This window comes from Bos javanicus, chromosome 4 (assembly GCF_032452875.1).
Source record: "Bos javanicus breed banteng chromosome 4, ARS-OSU_banteng_1.0, whole genome shotgun sequence".
NCBI classification, from domain to species: Eukaryota; Metazoa; Chordata; class Mammalia; order Artiodactyla; family Bovidae; genus Bos; species Bos javanicus.
Window position 1 is genome coordinate 113221741 of NC_083871.1, and position 14602 is coordinate 113236342.

Consider the following 14602-nt stretch of genomic DNA (forward strand, 5'->3'; position numbering starts at 1 on the left):
TGGCATCAGTGACTCGATGCACATGAGTTTGGGTGAACTCTGGGAGTTGGTGATGGACAGGGAGGCCTGGCGTGCTGTGATTCATGGGGTCGCAAAGAGTCGGATACGGCTGAGCGACTGAACTGAAATGAGGTGCTGGGGGTTGTCCTGAGATCTGGGTAGCTGTCCACACCCTAATTCCCAGAACCTGTGGCTGTGTGGCCTTATAGTATGGCAAAAGGGACTTTGCAGATATAATTAAATTAGGATCTTTGGATGGAGAGCTCATTTCTGATTATCGGGGCAGGCCCAAGGAAATTGCAAGAGGCTTTATGAGAGGGAGGCAAGAGAATCCAAGTCAAAAAGAAATGTGATGACAGAAGCAGAAGTTGGAGTGATTCCCTTTGAAGATGAAGGGGCCACGAGCCAAGGAATGCAGGTAGCCTCTAGCAGCTGGAAACGGTGAGGAAATGGATTCTCCTCTAGTCTCCAGAAGGAATGCAGCCCTTGATTTTAGCTACAGGAGACTCTTTTGGAATCCTGACCTCCAGAAATGGTTTAAGCCATTTAAGCTAGCTCAAGCCACAAAGTCTGCGGTAATTTGTTAAAGCAGCGATAGGAAACTAATACAAAGGACCACTGTGCTTGGGCCTCAGTGTGATTCCTAGAGTAGTGGCAGAGGAAGGTTTCCCAGGAATCCTTTGGGAGTTATGCTGGAGGCCCCCATTCCACAGTGTGTCTGGTCTCCCTGATTGAGTGCTCCCTCTGGATGTCTGAGACTGAACTAACTCCTAAACCCTTTCCTCCCATGCTGTCTGTTTGGAGACTGCACCCAAGCCAGAATGTAGGAGTCGTCCATTCATGAGCCATTGGGTTGTAGCGTAACAGGCATGCAGCGTGTAGGTCAGGGGATATGAGGACACCGTGAAGATGGGTGAGGGCGTGGTGGTGGAAGAGAGGTACCGTGAGCTGGGCAGACACCAGAAGTGTCCCGGTTGACTTCCAAGCACTTGGGACATGGCCAGTGGGGGCCAGGGTGGGCCAGAAGCACAGGAGACAGGTCAGAGCTGCTAAGAAGGAAAGAGACGCCATGGCCTGTTCCCGCCATCTTACCATGGGTCTAGATGACTTCCACTCCCCTTCCTTCTCTGCCTCCCATGCCCTCGGTGACAAACGGGTGGATTTTTTAAATCTTTTTGTTTTCTTAAACAAAAAACAATGATCAAAACAAGAGAGTGTAACCAAAACGTGAGATAGGATTGCTAACAACTGTCAACTCTGGTTGGTGGGAATATGGGTGTCAGCCAGCCTGGCTCAAGTCCCTCAGGTAGACTTCACTCCAAGATCAGGGTTACGGCCACTACAGGCACCCAGGATCCTCGCCTCTGCCCAGCCAAGAAAAGACGCAAAGAGAAAACATCTGGCTTGGCTTTTTTTTTTTTTTTTTTTGATATCCTGCAATTTTTTTTTCTTCCTGTCTTCATGTACATGGTATCATATTATATTAAACTCAATGACAAAAACCATTACTATATCCTGAAGCAAAGGGACTGGATGTGGCTTTGTTTTCTCTCAGATATCAGTTTTATCACCACAAAGTCAAACTTCTCTGGATTCTCCCATCCCAGCTCTCAGAAACAGTCGCCTCCCTGGGCCCAGCGACCCTGAGCAGAAGGAGGGTACAGAAGTTGACCACGGGTGATGCGTGCAGAGAGGCACCAGCGCCAAAGACCAGGTTTAAGAATGGAACCCACCAAACCACCTTGGTGCTGGTTAGGTTTTATTTTTAACAGGATGTCTCCTCTTCATTTGTTTTTTCCAAAATATCAGTTATATCAATATTAGAAGTGTAAACAGGTACAAAATATACAGTACATAGAAACAATTTTCTTAACTAGTCTATTGCCTAATAAAAGTACACACAAGGGAGCTGAATGAACAGGAGCCGTGGTCTCCCTGTCCTCGGGGAAACGAGATCCTGGCGGGGTCAAAGAACCAGCGTCTGCCTCAACAAAACAGGAATGGATACTCGTGTGGCAGGGACAGCGTTGGGGTGGGATCAAGAAACCTGAGCCCATTTCTGATTCCACCTTCTTTTAAGATGCCAGCCAGGGGGCAAGCAAGCCCTGCCCTGGCCCCTGGGGTGGGAGGGAAAGGAAGCGCAACCACCAGTCACAGAGGCCGCGGCTCAGCTGAAGTGTGAGGCCTGACACTTCGGGCTCGGGCAGTTAGGGGTCAAATCTTTTAAGAGGGCAGCGTGAAAAGCTGTCCACCCCAGACTGCCGGCCCAGGAGGATGAGCCTCGTGCCGACCCGTCTGACCCAAGGCTCTTGCCAGCTGTCTGCACTCACTGTGCACACGGAGAGGGGGGCGTGCGAGGCTGAGCTGAGTCCCTCCTCCGAGTTAACTTTCTGCCTCTTCTCTTATGGGAAAGGATGCTCCTCTGGGCGGTTCACTAGGTCACAGGAACAATCAAATGAGATTCGGAGTGGAAGCGTTTGGACAGAGAGAAGACACCGCACGAGGAGAAAAGCGGGCATCGGGCTGGAGCAGAGGGCAGCATCCCCCGTGGCGGGGTGGTGGGCAGGCCTGGCTCTGTGGCTGGCTGTGCTCCCGCCGCCCCCAACCCCGCGCCTCACCTCTGCAGCCCTACCGGTGTCTTCAGACAGCCCTCCATCACGAGGCCCCGAGTCACATGCGTCCCAGGGCCATGAGGCGGCAGGTGCCTGCCGCAGGGCCGGCACTTGTGCAGGGGGGGTCTTTACAGGTGCTGGGAGACGCCGGCCCGCTCTGGCTCAGTCCTCCTCGCGCCCGAGCTGCTGCTGGACGTCCATGGCGCCCTGCTGGCCCCGGGCAGAGCCGGATCTCCACTCCCCTGGGGCTGTGTGCGCGCTGAAACCGGCCCGTCCCCCGGGGGTCACTGGGGCCAGGGAGGTCAGAGTGCCTCCTCGCCCGCATCCCCGGCCGGCCAAGCTCCCGGCAGCTCTGTCAAGACTCCATAAGGACACAGCCCACAACACACACGCAATCCAGAAACCAAAGGTACACTGTTAAAGTTTAAACTGGTACTACTACTATTTTCCAGCTTTGTCTTCCAAGAATTAAAAAAAAGTTTCGTAATTAAATTACTTAAGATTCTATGCTGCTCAGTTTCACAATCAGAGAATTCTACTTTGTTTAGAGGTGGAAGCTGGGCCGTCTGGGAGTTTCTCCTGCTCCGGTGAGCAGTTCAGCAAATGGGAATCTGGTTTCCCCTCCAGGCTCCATCCGTCCGGCTTCGAGGCTTTGCGCACACCGCCCGGCCGTCTGGAGAGGCGATTCTTAACACCCGGGCCTGCGGGGGCCCGAGGGCTGGGCGGCCGCGCAGGGCTCAGAGGTCTCCACCGTCGGTGGGTCCCAGGACACTCAGGCCACAAGTCCAGTCGGTCACGAGGTCCGTGGGGGCCAAGGGTCCTTTGGCGGCGGGGCTCTTGAAGGGGTCGGGGGGCACGGCGGGCAGCGGCGGCAGGGGCTGTCCCCGGGCCGGCTTGGCGCCCGCCGCGTGGTTACGCTGGTGCTTGCGGAGGTGGTCCTTGCGGATGAAGCTCTTGCCGCACACGGTGCAGGTGAAGGGCCGCACGCCCGTGTGCGTGCGGTAGTGGTCGATGAGCTTGGAGCGCTCAGTGAAGCGCTTCTCGCACTCCGTGCAGGGGAAGGGCCGCTCGCCTGTGTGCAGCATGCGGTGCCGGATGAGGTGGGCCGGCCGCGTGAAGCAGCGGCCGCACTCGCCACACCGCAGGCCGCTGCCGTCCCGTGCGCTGCCCGCCGCCCCGGGCACCCCATCGGGCTGGCCCCCACAGCTGCGCTGGTGTGCGCTCAGGCTGACCTGCAGCTGGAAGCTCTTCCCGCACGTGGCACATGTGAACGGCCGCCCCCCCGGGGGGGCTGCCGGGTGCTTCTTCAGACCCGGCTTGTGGCCGAAGCCTTTGGTCCGGCCGGGGTATTTACAGGGGTCGTTGAAGGGTCTCGGGGCCTGGCCGGGGTCCAGCACGGCCTCTCCGTTGTCGGAGGAGGAGAAGGGCAGCCCCTCGGGCCCAGTCCTCGGGTTAAGGCCCGCAGGAGGCTTACACCTGAAATTCCAGCCCCACCGGACCCCCCCGAAGAGCCAGTCCCCTGGAGAGGTCTCGTCCTGGGTCACTGTGGGGGTGGGATCCCCCAGGTCACGCTCGGGCCGGGCGGGCTCTCTCAGCCCCAGCACGGGGTCCTGGCTGGGGAACGAGCTGCCCTGGCTCTCCCAGGCTCCTTCCTGGACAGGACTGGGGAAGAACCTTGTGGCCTGGCCTGGTCCAAACAGTGTCCCGTGGGCTTCTAGGTCAGTAGGGTGCACTGGTGTGGCCACCACTTCTTCTTCTTGGACTTCTGTTTTTATCACAATTTTTACATCTGCTGAGAAAGACAGAAAAGACCAGGTATCATTCTGTCCCCCTTCCTGCTTAGAAAGGGAAGATCTGATACTTTATTCTGGATATTCAGCCCCACCAAGGCCACTCTGAGCCCTAGTCTCCAAGGCTCAGGATCTAGTTCAGCAGAGGTGCCCAAGGTGGTCAGGCAACTGCCTCAAACTGTGGGTGAGGACATCGTGTTCCAGAACTTTCTCTGCAGGTAAAGCAACCATCATATCTGCTCACCTTGTTCTAGAGCCTTCACCACAGGTAAGGAACCATTGCATCTCCCCATCACTTCCCATTTTCACTTTGGCTGGTAAGGCTAATCATGAAGCTATTCCAAGGAAGGAACTCAGACCACTGGTGGCAATGCACAGAGCTGGGCTCAGGCACATCTGAGACTGGACCCTGGCTCCCCACAGATCAGCTGCAACTTCAGGCAAGTTCCTCTGTGAATACCCTTTTCCACAGGGTTGCATGAAGATTAAACCAGGCAGCACACGTGAAAGCACTGAGCATGCTGTTTTTGCATGCAGCAAGCATTCAGTAAATGCAGCCAGCTAGCTGCATTTAATGATATATATTTAATGATAAAAATACTCATGAAATAGTAATGTTTGATTTTACTTAAATGTACTTGAATTTCACACTTTCAAGTTTTATATCAGAGATCTAGGCTTTTAGCACAATTTGGGGGTGTTAAAATATGACAGAAATTATTGAAGTAACAGTGAATTGTTTTTCAAAACAGAAAATTAATACATAAATATGGCAGTTCTTTTGAAAAGACTCATTTGAAAAGACCCTGATGCTGGGAAGGATTGGAGGCAAGAGGAGAAGGGGACGACAGAGGATGAGAGGGTTGGATGGCATCACCGACTGGATGGATATGAGTTTGAGTAAGCTCCGGGAGTTGGTGAGGGACAGGGAAGCCTGGCGTGCTGCAGTCCATGGGGTTGCAAAGAGTTGTAAACGACTGAGCGACTGAACTTAACTGATGGCAGTTCTTTCCAATTTGAGCTGGTGGACCTCTGTCTTTGGTAGTGCTAATACCTAAGAATTGGTTCCGGTTGGGTTTGGCTTTTCCAGGTCAGAGAGGGGCCAGGATTGCTGAGTCTGGGCAAGAGGTATATATTCTCTCACGGGATCAGCCTGTCAGGACTGACTGGTTAATAACACAAGAAAGGAACTGTGGGAAACATGGACATTCTCAAGAAAGGCTGTTCAAGTCTAACAATGTGGAAGGAGAGAAGGCCAGACTGCACAGCGTTCTCGCATCACTGGCCCCTAAATGCCTCCCGGCTGGCGGGTCTGGTGCCTCAGAAGCAGACGCGAGCACTTCCGGTCCCCATGAGCACTTCCTTTCCTCCCTCTTCCAGTCCTCCCGCCATACCCCGTACCTTCTGTGGAGGCGGCTGTGCTGAGTTTCAGCGTCCCGTCCGAGCAGGCGGAGGAGGGGTGGTGGGGAGGGAGGTCGGCCTGCCAGGAGGTGGGCGGGATAGTGGTTGAGAAGTTGGCGTGGACACCTGCAGTGAAGAGAGAGCGGGCGAGCGGGTGGGTCAGGGAAAGTGCGGGGAGGCAGGCGCCCGGGGACCCCACCAGCGGCAGCTTTCCCGCCCAAGCATCATGGCCCCACCTCTCCTGAACCAGTTTTTGCCCTCTTCTCTGAGGCACCAGGAAACGCAGATGTGGCTGACTCTTGTCATACAGCCCCCTCCCCCCCCTTTTTTTCTCTTTTTTTGAAGTACAGTTACTTTACCATGTTGTGTTAGTTTCTGCTGTGTTAGCAGTGAGTCAGTTATACGTGTACACATATTCTGTCTTTTTCGGATTTCCTTCCCATTTAGGTCACCACAGATCACTGAGTAGAATTCCCTGTGCTGCACAGTACGTTCTCATTAGTCGTCTATTATACATAGTGTATACATGTCATTCCCAAACTCCCAGTTCATCCCACCTCCCCGTCCTTACCCCCTTGGTAACCCTAAGTTTGTTTTCTACCTCCATACAGCGCCTCTTAGGAGGCAGCTGGTGATTTAAATGCTCAGTGCTAGGGCAAGAAGAACAGGGGTGTGGCTGGTGAGAGTGAAGCAGAGAAATACCAGGACAAGAGCATCTCAGAGACAAGAGGGACTCGAAAGATGTCATTTGGAGCAACCCCTGCCACGAGGTGGGAAACCTAAACTAGTCAGGCTAGATGTTCCAGAGCCCGCAGTCCCGCCACAATGCTTCCAGGAACTCCTCCTCCCAGGCCTTGCCCTCAGTCTCTACATCTGGTTCCTGTTGTCTGCTCGCAGCCTCAGCCACTCACCAGAGGCAGCGTCGGTAGAGACATCTCCTGCTCCAGAGTCGAGCTGGCTGAGGCCCCACGGCTCCTCCCCAATATCTGGCTGTCCGGCTGCCCATGCCTCCACACCCAGAGCCTGCTGCTCCTGGAGCTGGAGCTCACCTTCTTGCTTGATCTGCATTAAGAGGTCAGGGGCAGGAACAGGGGGCCCAGAGCCTGAGAAAATAGAGAATGCGTGAGGGACAGCATCAGCGGCCCTGGGGTAGACACACTTCCAGCCAAGGCAAGGCACACAGGGCCTTGCAAAGGTCAAAGAGCCTGGTGGGAAGGGAAGGCAAGAGCTCAAAGAGGAACTGAGGGGCCTTCCAGGCAAAGCACGAGGTCACATGGTATGGAGCACATGGGTCAGGTAGGAAGACAGAACACACGCTCAGAGCTGGATCTCTGGTCCATGAGCAAGGCTGAATTGCCCTAGGGAGGTCCTGTTCTCATTAAACACATAAAATCTACCCCCTGCCCCCACAGTCTTACCCATACACATGTACTTACGCAAGCACAAGAGAAAGAGTCCAGGTATATAAGAGTCAAAGGAGGAACACAGAGTCAAATGAAGAGTTTGGGTGAGGAGCCAACTAGAGCTGCTGAAACAGGATGCAGGTCTTAGGGGCTGGGCTGTGATGTCCAAGTGAGCAGGCAGCAGGGCTGAGCTGCCTGCATCATCAGGATGCAGGTCTTAGGGGCTGGGCTGTGACGTCCAAGTGAGCAGGCAGCAGGGCTGAGCTGCCTGCAGCATCCAGCCAGGGGGCTCTGTCCCGTCGGGGAGATGGGGACTAAGACCATCCATGAGGAAAGGCAAGCTATGAGGAAGCTGCCTCTTGTCCAGGGCCATGGGTAGGGAAGCCATCCAGAAGAAATTAAAAGAAATTAGAAAGTAACTTCATACGACCCATATGGTGCAGAAGCCTTAAGTTGAGAAATTCACAGAAAAGTTGACTGAAAACCATGGCAACCCAAGAGACACCCAAACCAAGGCAAATGCAAACCTGCCCATTAGGGCATCCCCACAAGGCAAGCCTTACAGGGCCCCTACTAAAAGGCTAAACCTACAAACCAGAAGTGGAGCCAACTGGCATGAGAGCCAGAGCAGAACTCACTCCCACAGACTACAGGAAAAAAAGAATAGCTAGAAGGATACAATAGCATATGTATGTTTAAAACAGTCAAAGAAATGAAGGGAGACTCTCTAAGGCAAGGACAGAAAATTATTTTTAAAAAGGCAGATTTGAAAGAGAACCATGCAGACATTCTAGAAATGACAGAAGCAGTCACGGGTATGAAAAAGTCAATGGCTGGCTTAACAACAGAATGAACATAGCTGCAGAGAAACTTAGTGACTCAGAAGACGGAACTGGGGAAACAGTCCAGAGCACAACACTGAGAGATAAAGAAATGAAAATATAAAAGAGAAGCTGAGACACAAAGGATTCAACGAGAAGTTCCAACATAAGCTGGTAGAAATCTAGGAGGGAATGAGAAATGGATACATGGCAACGGGTAGAAAGAAATAATGGCTGATAATTTTCCAAAACTGAAGGTATGGTGAGCCCATGGTTTGAAGGAACACACCAATTTCTAAGTAGGGAGTAAGAAAGAATACAAACCTAGACAGTACTTGTGTGAAATGGAATAAGAGCAAAGTCAAAGAGAAAATTTTAAAGGATACCAAAGATAAAAGAATGACATTCAGATTGAAAGCAGATTTCTGTCAGCAAGATAATATCTTCTGTAAGAAGATAATATCTTCAAAATGCTAAGGGAAAATCACTTTCAACTCATTTTATGAGGCTGGTATAATTTTCATTGCATGAACTAGAGAAACAATTTATAAAATGATTATTTATGAACAGATACACAAAGATCCTAAATGAAAAATTACAAATTAAGTCCAGTGATATGTTTTTAAAAAAGAAAACAGACAATACATTAAGAACAAACCAGATTTATCCTGAGAACTCAAGAAGAAGCTACTCCTGGAAAATGCAGTAACACAACTCACAAACAGATTAATGGAGAAAACCATACAGTCATTTCAACGGACACAGAGGCAACATTCACTTCTAATGTTTCTGTCTGACTGGTTAGCTGTGCAGAGGAACTCTTCTCAGTGTGGAATATAAAAAATGATGGGTAAAGCGTAAAACCCCCAAAGTTTTTAACCATGGATGACCTCTAAGAAAGCATAGGTCAACCATGGTAAATTGCCAGGCGTTTCCCGCTCTACTGCTGGGCTGTGATGGACTGGGCCCACCTGTGAGAAGCCTGGGGCTCAAGCAGGGTGGGAGGTTGGGCTGGAGACCCCTCACCACCACCACACACATAAACCTGGGCCCAAAGGCAACATTCCCAGTGCACTAAACTTAAAGGTGAAAGCCTGTCCCGTGGAAGGAGACTGCCCATTCTGGCCTTTGGTCTTGGCTGAATGGGAAGAACAGCCTCCCCGGGAGTTGACACAGCCCAGGTGGGTGCTCAAGGGTTTCTGGTGCTGGGCCTCACAAAACAGCATGGCCCCAAAACCTCGAGGCCAACACTGTAGTGACCTGATGACAAGCTAAGGCAGAGAGAGATTCTCAGGACAAGATTTTAAATAGCTCTCAGGCATTAAAGAACTCCCAAATATAAACCACCACCTCAACAGGAAAACTAGTCACCTCAGTCCATCAGAAATCATCAGCTGCAGAATACGAACTGCAAAAACTGGATATGGAAAACCTCATACACAGAATCTGAAGTTTAATACACTCACAGAAATAAATAGAGTGAGAGCATAATGAATAAGAGATGGACAAAACAGTGGTAACATAAAATAATTGAGATTTAGAAACCCAACCTGGAGGTTAAACAACAGAATGGAAACGACCGGCTACAGCGAGGTGAACCAACTAGAAGAAAAGATCAGAAGAGATGTTTCAGAGCTCAGTGAAGGGACGGAGAGGAAGATGTGAAGAGAAGGTCAAAGTTATGAACTGATGTGAACCATTCCAGAATAGGAGAGCAGAGGAAATGGGGCCAGGTAGTATTCACAAAGACAGTGCTGCAAAACTCCCAACTCGTTGAAAAACATCAGTGATTGGAGCAGGATAAAGAAAGAGAAATCCACACCTTGATACACTGTAGTGAAACTGCAGATGACCAAGACCAATATCTAAAAGGCAGGGGAAAAAAGATTTCCCACAAGAATACTGGCTAGCAAATTATCTTCAAAGGGCTAAAAGAAGCTAACAATCAAACTAGAATTACGTCCTTCAAATGTAGAAATGGAGGAAGGACATTTTCAGGCACATATAAACACATATACAAACCTACACAACTGAGAGTTTTTATCATCACCAGATCCACACACACACACACACACACACAAATAACAAGTGTGTATTTTAGAAGATAAACATCTCCAGATTACTTCTAAAAGAATAGAAACAATACATAACTTCCAAACTAATTAAAAATAATAGAAGGTCCTATAACTATTAAAGAACTTAAATCAGTAGATAAAAATCTTCCCTAGAAAGAAAAACATTCAAAGAATAGATAATTCCAATATTACAGAAAGTCTATGACCAAATTAAAAAAAGAAGGAATGCATCATAACTTTTATCTTTAATATCAAAACCAGACAAAGCCAGTCTAAGAAAGGAAAAGTATAGGCCAGGCTCACTCATGAAGAAAGATTCCAAAATTCTAAACAAAATACTTAGCATATTAAGTCTAGCACTGTTTATAGAGGATCATGAGTAACTTAGACTTTTCCCCAAGGTTGCAAGCGTGGTTCAACATTAGAAAAATAACATAATTTACCATTATGAGGAGGTTTAAGAAGAAGAATCATATAATTGTCTCTCTTTGCGACCCCATGGATTGTAGCCTGTCAGGCTCTTCTGTCCATGGAATTCTCCAGGCAAGAGTACTGGAGTGGGTAGCCGTTCCCTTCTCCAAGGGATCTTCCCAACCCAGGGATCAAACCCAGGTCTCCCACATTGCAGGCAGATTCTTTACCATCTGAGCCACTAGGGAAGCCTATAATCATCTCAATAGATACCAAAACAGCATTCCATAAAAATTCACAGCTATTCTTTTTTTTTTTTTTCCAAATTAATCATTCTATTTTATTCATGTTGAGTGTTATGAAAGAGTACAGAGTATAATGAGTGCTTGACTTGGCCATTAAACTACATGAGGATCTGAAGGTTTTCTTAGGAATTTATGATTCTATTGAGATCTGATAAATGAGTCAAAGCTGGATAAAGAGACGACTAAGGTTCAGCTGTTCTTGTTAGAAATATCTAGTCAACCAGAAATAGAGAAAACTCTTTTAGCCTGATAAATGACACTGATCAACAAAACCTTTAACAAATATTAGACTCAGTGTGAAAAGTTAAAAAGCATCTTCTTTAACATCATGAACCAATTGGACACCTGTTGTCATCACTTCTGTATAAGAATTTTCTGCGAGCTCTCAGCTAGCACACAAGAGAAAACTAAAAGATTTGAAAACAAACAAAAAATTCATATTACTCATAGGGGATATGATGATCTTTTTAGAAAACCTGAGAATCATCAGACAATTATTATAAAAGTTATTAGGACTAATGAGAATTTTAGCAAAGTTCTTAGAAATATCAATAAATAAAAGACAACTGCATTTTCGTTTACTCCTAGGGTTTAAGGGAGCATAGCAATCACCATTTTTCTTCCCTGTCATGGATCTTAACAATCAGAGAACTAAAACCCAAGAGGAAGGCTGGTGAGGATAAACTCTTCTTATAACTGATAAACAGGGATGCAGCTTTTATCTGTGGCAAGAGGGGTCCTCAGTACTGACCCTGGATCAGGAAGTCACCCACTGGACCATGGTGAAGGAGGCTTTCCCCAGTACAGCAGCACATCCCTGGGGGCGGCCAGCTGCCCAAGGGAAGAAGGGTGGGCAGGGACTGTGCATGTCCAAGCCTTGCTCCCAAACTCCCTGACAAGGTGCGTCCCTGGTGGGATGCCTAACTGTGTGGGAGACGGTGGGATGTTACATAACCGAGCCCTGTCCCAGAAGAAAAAGCACTGGGAAAGGGTGCTCCCTGTCCCAATGACCCCAGCACACAGCAGCAACAAACAGAAAATGCACCTTAAAAAAAAGGCACCATGACAACAGTGATTCAAAACATGCAAAGAATGGAGGAATATAAGATATAACAAAAAAATGTTATAAAACTTCACTGAGACATTACAGATGAGCTGCACGGAGGGACTTAACGATCTTCACAAATAAAACCCTTAATATAGTAAAAAGGTCAGTTCTCTCCAAAATGATTAACAGAATGCGTGCAATTCCAACCACAATCCCAACTGGATTTTTTATGGAATTTGGTAAGGCAATTAGGACGTTTACCTTAAAGGACAAAGGAAAGGAAGCCCAGAGTGCCAGTAAAAAAGTACCAGCATTCCAACCTCCCATGGCCATAAAAGTTTGTTCCGGATGGATTAAGAACTTGACCATAAAAGGCAACATTTTAGAAGAAAAATAAGATGGTGTATCATGACCTTGAGGTAGGGGAAAATTCCTTAATTAAGATATAAAAAGGACAAACCGTAAAGGTAAAAAATTAGAAAGTCCAGGTATGTTAAAATAAAAAGCATCTGTTCTTTAAAATCTACCGTAAATGGAGAAAATATATATGTGGGTGGCTCAGAGGGTAAAGCGTCTGCCTGCAGTGCAGGAGACCTGGGTTCGATCTGTGGGTCAGGAAGATCCCCTGGAGAAGGAAATGGCAACCCACTCCAGTACTCTTGCCTGGAAAATCCCATGGACAGAGAAGCCCGGTAGACTACAGTCCATGGGATGGCAAAGAGTCGTACATGACTGAGCGACTTCACTTTCACTTTCATATATATATAGGGAAAGAATTAATATTTAGAACAGTAAAGAACTCTTACAAGTCAATACAGAAGGGGAAAACAAAAGTATACAGAAGGCGGTAAGAAGCTTCAGCTTGCGAGGAGCAAGCAGCTGCTTGGGGCCGTGCACCTGCCAGTTCCAAGGCTGTTTTCACCTCGAGAGGAAAACAGGCCCCTTTTCTTTTCTTTTCACGGGCCCCGCCCCCCCAAAAAAAAAAGTATACAGAAGGCATAAGCAGGCATTTTACAAAAGAGAAAGATAAGTGGCCCATAAACAGAGGATATAATGTTCATTGATTAGGAAAAGACACATTTGAAACTATAAATTTTAAACCATTTCACTGCCACCAGATGGGCAGAAATAAAAATAGACAGCATTTCTAGGGCTGAGGACAGGGTGCGCTACTGCTGGAGAGCACACCGAGACGCTACCGGGAAGAGCCACGTGTGCGCTTTCCTATGACCCAGCAGTTCTGCTGCCCGGCCTCCACCTTGAGAAACTCTTACACGTGCGTAAGACTTTCCACCACAGCATTGTTCCTGAAAGCAAAACAGTTAGAAACAGCACAAACACCCATCACCAGCAGAAGGGAAAAACATCCTGTGTTACATTCAAAAATACAAACTATAAAGGGGTGAAAATCATGAAAAGGAATGAACTACAGCTATACTACATCAACGTGGATGGCTCTCAAAAACATAAAGTCAAACGAAAAAAGCGAGTTAAAGAAAAAAAAAAATATATATAGTATGATCTCATTCATAGAAAGTTCAAAACTGGTTAAACAATGTTACTTAGGAATATATACACAGGTAATAAAAAGGCAAAGAAAAGCAAGGGACTGATCTCAGAGGTCTGCATTTCTGTTTATCTGTGAAGAGTAAGGGAGGGTGTGGGGTCTGGAAGGGACAATGGGTTCTAGAAGGTTAGAAGGTTCTGGTTATGATCTATTTCTTATGTTGGAGGTTGGGAATATGGGGGGTGTTGACTAATTGTTCTCTCAACTTTATGTATTTTGTTTATGTTATGTATATTTATTCTGTATGTATTTTTTATGTTATACAATACACAGTAACAATGTATGAAAGAAATAAAACAATATTTAAAAAAGAAGCATTTGGTATAACATGACGAATTTGTTCAGGATTAAAAACCATAGCCAGAAGTGGAAGGAAACATCTTTAAACTAATAGTTATCTTCAAAAGTCTATGGCAGATTTTTTAATGATGGCCATCCTGACCCGTGCAAGGTGATACCTCATTGTACTTTTGATTTGCATTTCTCTAGTAATGAGCGATGTTCAGTGCTAATGAGGTGGATGAACCTAGAGCCTATTATACAGAGTGAATCAGAAAGAGAAAGACAAATACTGTATATTAACACATGCATATGGAGTCCAGAAAGATGGTGCTGATGAACCTATTTGCAGGGCAGCGATGGAAACGCAGACGTAAAGAACAGACCTGTGGCCACAGTGGGGGAAGGAGAGGGCGGGGCACACAGACAGGAGCATGGAGACAGATCCATGACCGCATGTAAAATAGGCAGCAAGTGGGGATTCGCTGCATGACACAGGGAGCTCAACCCAGTCCTCTGTGACCACCTCGAGGGCTGGGGTGGGGAGGGAGGTGGGAGCAGGGTTTAGGAGGGAGGGGACATATATATGCTTGTGGCTGATTCATGTTGATGTATGGCAGAAACCAATACAATATTGTAAAGCAATTATCCCCCAATTAAAAAACAAAAAGTCTATGGCAAAAAAATCACCCTAAATGCTGAAACTCCACAGACAAGGACGCCAGCTATCGCGGCTGCTACTAATATTTAACCATGTCCTATACCCACTGCGAAACCAGAAAAATAAAGTTAAGAAAATTTCAAAAGAAGAGGTAACTTTTGTGCTGTCCAGGGACGGCCCAACTGTCTATGTAAAAAAAAAACCTGGGAATCTAAATTGACAAGTCATT

At 47.7% G+C, this 14602-nt stretch overlaps 1 protein-coding gene across 8 annotated transcripts in view; it reads right to left on the reverse strand.

The window, feature by feature from the left end:
• Positions 1-1516: 1516 nt before the first annotated feature.
• The window catches only part of ZNF746 (zinc finger protein 746), a 78714-nt gene continuing 65628 nt past the window's right edge, over positions 1517-14602 (reverse strand). For 5 of the 8 annotated variants that reach the window (XM_061415061.1, XM_061415063.1, XM_061415062.1 and 2 more), the window contains 3 exons: positions 6715-6906; positions 5804-5929; positions 1517-4404 (listed from right to left, as the gene is read on the reverse strand). In XM_061415061.1, the coding sequence (XP_061271045.1) occupies positions 3350-4404; positions 5804-5929; positions 6715-6906 (1373 nt within the window). In that variant the 3' untranslated portion in view covers positions 1517-3349. The remainder of the gene's footprint in view (positions 4405-5803; positions 5930-6714; positions 6907-14602) is intronic. The other 3 variants (XM_061415059.1, XM_061415064.1, XM_061415065.1) reach the window with 2 other exon arrangements.